The sequence below is a fragment of the Pollachius pollachius genome, assembly GCF_949987615.1.
Source record: "Pollachius pollachius genome assembly, chromosome: 11".
Lineage (NCBI taxonomy): Eukaryota > Metazoa > Chordata > Actinopteri > Gadiformes > Gadidae > Pollachius > Pollachius pollachius.
The window spans coordinates 6,042,179-6,048,376 of record NC_136944.1 but is presented as its reverse complement, the minus strand read 5'-3'; the positions used below and the strand labels follow the sequence as shown (position 1 = coordinate 6,048,376).

Here is a 6,198-nt window from a genome sequence, read left to right as displayed (position 1 = left end):
AGATACAGAGAGAGACACATAGAGAGAGACACAGAGAGACACAGAGAGAGAGACACACAAGAGAGACACTGAGAGAAACAGAGAGAGAGAGAGAGACAGAGAGAGACACACAGAGAGAGACACAGAGAGAGAGACACAGAGAGAGAGACACACAAGAGAGAGACACTGAGAGAAACACAGAGAGAGACAACGAGAGAGAGATACAGAGAGAGACAGAGAGAGACACACACAGAGGGAGATACCGAGAGAGACACAGAGAGGGACACAGAGAGAGAGATACAGAGAGAGACACAGAGAGGGACACAGAGACATACAGAGACACAGAGAGGGACACAGAGAGAGACCTACAGAGAGAGACACAGAGAGGGACACAGAGAGAGACATACAGAGACACAGAGAGGGACACAGAGAGAGAGATACAGAGACACAGAGAGGGACACAGAGAGAGAGATACAGAGAGAGACACAGAGAGGGACACAGAGAGAGACATACAGAGAGACAGAGAGGGACACAGAGAGCCTTCAGAGGCCGGAGACCCTGACCCTTATCACCAGCGCTCAGCTCACGTTGGAGGACATTCCACCAACTCAGTGATCCCTGGAGTGCCATAAATGACTCAGCAACACGGGAGGCGTGCCTGCCTGTTGGGGCCGCAGTGTATGGAGGCCCCGGGGCCATAAACCCACGGGCACAACACAGGCCAGCAGGCCGGGCCAAGTCCCTTCCACTAATAGCCCTGCTGTGAAAGGTTGCCTTGTTCCGGGTTCAATATACAAATATGATATGGTGGAAAGGTGATGTGGGAAGAGTTTTATAAAATAGGATTGAGCTGGACGCAGACATCGACGAAAATGGTTAGAATACTTCAAGAGCGCTCTGTGTCATTGACCTGTCTTAGGGTAGCCAATAGAAGGACGCGTCTTTGGTGCTACAACCAATCACATTAAACCGGCTTCAAACGGTTTTCTGAGTCGCATTGGAAAGTTTACAAAGTGACCTTATAACCAAGTAATATAATACCAATGAGAGTTGACTTCGCCTTGTGCGTGTCAGGCTTTGCTGAGGATTTGAAGTCTTGTTTTTCCACTGGGCCAGAGATCTTCCCGGGGCCGTTGGAAGACATTACACCTGGGTTAGCCCCAGGCTAGCGCAGGCAGCGTAAGAAGACCTTTAAAACCACCGCAGGGTCTATCTTTGTCGTAAGCTTCTGATTGTCGCAGAGATAGGCTCCCTGGATGGACATCAATCAGCGAGGTCTTAGAAAGGCAGCAGTGAGCCGCTACATTGTTTGTGCCTAATCCTCGCAGTGGAAACATATATGTCCGAAAAGGATTTAAGCTCTTAACACTTTAGCAACATGTTGTCTAACCTCAAGCTGGGCATCCCTGGTGGAAGTCTCTGTAAGATGGCCGCTTATCGTCTTAGCGCTGTAAACGAGTTGTTATCTTTTATTTATTTACATTTTATCCATTGCCTTTAATAAATGTACCAACACCGTTTTTTTTACAGGTGACTCTTAAAAGGAAATAAAAATGATGATAAAATAAAACCTATTGTTACACTTGGTTATAAACAAGCCCTCCAGGGCTCATAGGTCATTTATAATCTGAACACAGAACACGCTTACATTTTAATCACACTTATATTTTATAGTGGTTCATAATTGTCCACCCCCCCCCCCCCCCCCCCCCCCACACACACACACACACACACACACACACACACACACACACACACACACAGAGTCAGGGTGACCTGACCGAGTTTGACCTGAGTGAGACAAGAGCTAGAGTACAAGGTAGTGTGTGTATCTGTGTGTGAGTGAGTGTGTGTGTGTGTGTGTGTGTGTGTGTGTGTGTGTGTGTGTGTGTGTGTGTGTGTGTGTGTGTGTGTGTGTGTGTGTGCGAGAGAGAGACACACAGACAGAGAGAGCGAGGTCATTCAGTGCAGAGAACTGATGACCAGGCAGCTGACAGAGCGGACAGTGGAAGGGAGAGAGAGAGAGAGAGAGAGAGAGAGAGAGAGAGAGAGAGAGAGAGAGAGAGAGAGAGAGAGAGAGAGAGAAATAGGTCATTTCCCAATTGTCAGTGAGTCACTGCTCTGGATCACTCCCAGACAAAAACACACACACATACACACACACACACGCACACGCACACGCACACACACACAAACACAGTCACCCATTGACCCAGCCCTCCCAGCCCGTCAGTCAGTCAGTGACTTGTATGTGCGTCTTTTTATTGCAGCTTGACCTTTAACCCCCTTTGCTCCATCTTCATCCAACACACACACACATACACACACACAGACCATCCCCAGGCCTGAGACACTCCCTGTCTTTACAGCCCTAGTTTTACGAGCACTCCCCTGTGTTCGGTCCGTCCTTTATTTCTTTTCTTACAACTTTCTCTCGCTCTCTCTCTCTCCCCCACAGCAGCAGCATCAGCATAAATCCCCCACCCCCCGCGGCCTTCCTCTCACCTCTTCATTCCCCAATTTCTCCTAATGTCCCACCCCCGACTTTCTCCCTCCTTGCTCCTCTCTCTCTCTCCAATCGTCCATGCCTCCCCCGCCAATCTCTGTGCGTCCAGTCCACCCCTCGTGTCAGGATGATGACACCCCCCCCCCCCTCCCGCTGGGTCCTGCCCTCTGCTGGGGTCCCAGGGGACCCCCGGTTTCCAGCTGGTGCTGAAACACCTCTTGATGCGTCAGATCTACGGAGCGTGATCCCTCTGAGGTGTGAGCTCCTGCAGGAGAGAGTCACGGGCAAGTGTGGTGGATCATGTATGACCAACGGTGTGATGTGTGTGTGTGTGTGTGTGTGTGTGTGTGTGTGTGTGTGTGTGTGTGTGTGTGTGTGTGTGTGTGTGTGTGCGTGTGTGTGTGTGTGTGAACCCATGCCCGCATTCCAACCACGGCCGCTCACATGATCATTCACAGGTCTCGATCGTCATGGAAACTGCTCTGCGCGCTCAACAATGCACATATTGCGGTATTGCATAAGATAGATAGTCTTGGTTACAAAAGATATTAATGGTAGCAACTAAAGTGGCATCCTTTTCAGCCGACATGACAGCCAACATTAGCATTAAGGGAAGTTATTCTTTTTAATTGGATGGACTTTTTCCAGATGCAAACCATTTAGGAAGAAAAAGGGAAAGGGAACGGAAAGAAAGGGACCGCGACCTGTTCCAGACACGCTCTGGATATATCCAGAGAGAACGGGCCAGGTTGGACGCAGCGGCTGGGAGCACAGGGAGGCCAGCAGCCACGGCATTAACCTGTGGACCTGCGGCGCATTGCAATATGCCAAAGTAGCATGCTTCATTTCTTTGTCTGAGGCCTTCTCCTCGCGCCCTGTAGATGTCACTTCCTGTATGCCACTGTCACGTCTCGCACAACTGATTCCAACCAGCGTGGATGAGCGGGTAACAATTGAACCTCTCACTCTGTCTCCTGACGGCTGGAATAGGTTGTCTATAAAGCTCTTTGTCCTGAGGAACGCAAAGAGTTGGCCACCTCCTTATCAATATGCAGGTGATCGGATCACCGTAGCCTTAAAACTGAGTGCGACACTTAATTTCAAACAAGATCTATACGTGGGAAAATATGAAGTAGTCTGTCGATTTTGTGTGTAATGGTGTGTTGATTTTCTAATTAAATTTTGGTTATTGCTTCATTGTTTAGTGCCAAGTCAAATGGGCCACTTTCAAAACTATGCAACCAGCCATGCATTGTCAGCTGATTGTTATTTGATTCAGGACACATGGGCAAAATGTGTTTAGGAATTAAATTGGGGGCTATCTGTCTATCTCGGACTCAGCCCATTCCAATCCCCCCCCCCCCCCCCACACACACACACACACACCTTGAATATTGATACCATTGTTATTACCAATAACTTTACAGACGGCTCTATCTTAAGCCAATTACAGATTGGCTTTAGCTTTTAGTTATATCTTTACAACAAGTTTAGGCTATCTACCACGTCTACAAAACTGGCCTTGTGGTATGAAGTCCAGTTCTCCTTCTTGACTTTATTTATAACACTGCCTTGTTGTTAGCAACCCTTCTCTTTATTAACACTGACCGCACATAAATAAATAAATAAAAGTATGGCGTTTGCATTTTTGAAAGGCAATTCCAGAATTGGGCAAGTCGGGTTGAAAAGTAAACAGCCCGAAGCAGTTTGTGACCTAATGGTATTCTCCCAGTCCCAGCTGTTATCTCCCAGCTGTTATCAATGGTGTTGATCCTATGGTGTTGATAACATACGGATCACCTCTATTCATCCTCCACCCCCCCCCCCCCCCCCCCCCCCAAGTTAGGAGTCTGCATGGACACAATAGCAGCAGCCAGAAGCACACTAACAAACCGCATTCCTCTTCAGCGTTTTCACACATTAACCAAAAACAATGAGCACCCAGTTAAGCCACCGATCAGCCCATATCCACCCTGCCCTCACATTCCCTTTGTATTTTTTGTTGTTTTGCTCAGCTAACTTGTTATTAAAACCGTAATTTGAAGTGGAACTCACAGTGGCTGGAGCCGCTCCAGTGCCTGGTGCCCGGCGGAAGGGAGCTTCCGAACGGCCGCGGCATGCCTCCCGGCCCGGACCCGAGTAGTCCCTTCTCCGGTCCTCCGAAGCAGCCCCCGAGCCCCGGGGGTCTGTGGTAGTAGTCCATGCTCAGAAACGAGCTAGGGCTCGGGCTAGGACTCGGACTAAGCCCCACCACATCCACACTCTCGTACATCCCCGAAAAGAGATCCGATCCGAACGCAAACAGAAGGGAGAGCCAAGATCCTCCCAGTGCCCCCCTCCCCCCCGCTTTGATCCGTTTACTGTCTCGAGAAAGAAGATCAAAGCGTCCTGGGCGACGGGTAGAGGGGTTGAAGACTTCACATCTTCATAACAGCCGATCTCTCGCGGGATGGGGGGAGAGAGAGAGGGAAGCGCGCGCGCGCGTGTGTGTGTGTGTGTGTGTGTGTGTGTGTGTGTGTGCGTGTGTGTGAAGAGGGATTGTAGTGCGAGATGACCGGATAAGCCGTTCCGGTGACCTCGTAGACCTCGGGGTAGCGGGGCGGTGGAACTAGTTCAGTGTCGTGGTGTAGTCCGCTTTGGCACGCGATTAAATACAAGAGGCGGTTTAAAGGCGCGCTGTGGAACTCCGCCTCGTATGATGAATAATACAGTGTTCCCGTTTTCCTTCCGCGATACTGTAAATAATAACCCCTCCTCGTTATATCTCACACATATGTTAGAACCGACAACGTTAAATCCTCTCCGGTCGGCTCGGGGAAACGGGTGCGAGGTTCTACTTCCCTCCGCCGGTTCTCACGGCACACCGCACGGTGCCGCGGTGCTCGGTGTCCGGTCCAAGGTGCTCCAGTGTCCGGTCCACGCTTCGCAGCCGACACGGTTCTACTACGGGTTCAGTCCGCTCCTACAAAGTGGAGAATAAATCCAGTGGGTAGGCGGCTGTCGACGCTCCCTGAGATACAATATTTTTTGGACGATCAACTTTTGAAAACGTTGAGTCGAGTTGGTCTGCTCCTCGACTGAAAGGGTTCACGTGGGAAAGGCGAGCTCCCGCCGCGTCTGAGGACGTCTTCTTCTGCTGCCTCTTGTTGACTATCGCTGAGGAGGGGTACGGCAGGGCAGCGCCAGTGTCCTGTGGTAACCTCTGCTCTGCACTCAATGGCTTCCCCCAGCTCCCTCTCGGTCTCGCTCTCTCTCTCTCTCTCTCTCTCTCTCTCTCTCTCTCTCTCTCTCTCTCTCTCTCTCTCTCTCTCTCTCTCTCCCTCTCTCTCGTTCTCGCTCTAACTCTCTCGTTCTCTCTCTCTCTCTCTCTCTCTCTCTCTCTCTCTCTCGCTCTTGCGTTTGACGGATGACAGCAGCTGCGCACTATAGCTCCACCTACCTGTCTTGCCTTTAGTTTTCCTTGGTAGATTTATAATATGGGGGGCATATGTAGGCCTATAGGGACAGGGATACCCCCCCCCCCTTCTCCACTCGGAACACCCTCTGTTGCTTATTAACTAGTAACTACATTCTCATTGTGTTCATTCAGATTGGAGGATGATGTCAACGTGTAATCTCAATATCCTTATAGTAGGCCTGTATAAAAATAATAACAATCATACAGTATTAATAATAATAGTAGTAATAATACATAGTATTACTGCTACTTTTTA

The 6,198-nt window shown here is 49.7% G+C and overlaps 1 protein-coding gene across 2 annotated transcripts in view; it reads right to left on the bottom strand.

Annotated features, from left to right (window-relative positions):
- Positions 1-5,724, bottom strand: part of rarab (retinoic acid receptor, alpha b) — a 20,787-nt gene extending 15,063 nt beyond the window's left edge. For both annotated transcript variants that reach the window (XM_079745624.1, XM_079745625.1), the window contains exon 1: positions 4,541-5,724. In XM_079745624.1, the coding sequence (XP_079601750.1) occupies positions 4,541-4,757 (217 nt within the window). In that variant the 5' untranslated portion in view covers positions 4,758-5,724. The remainder of the gene's footprint in view (positions 1-4,540) is intronic.
- Positions 5,725-6,198: the final 474 nt, after the last annotated feature.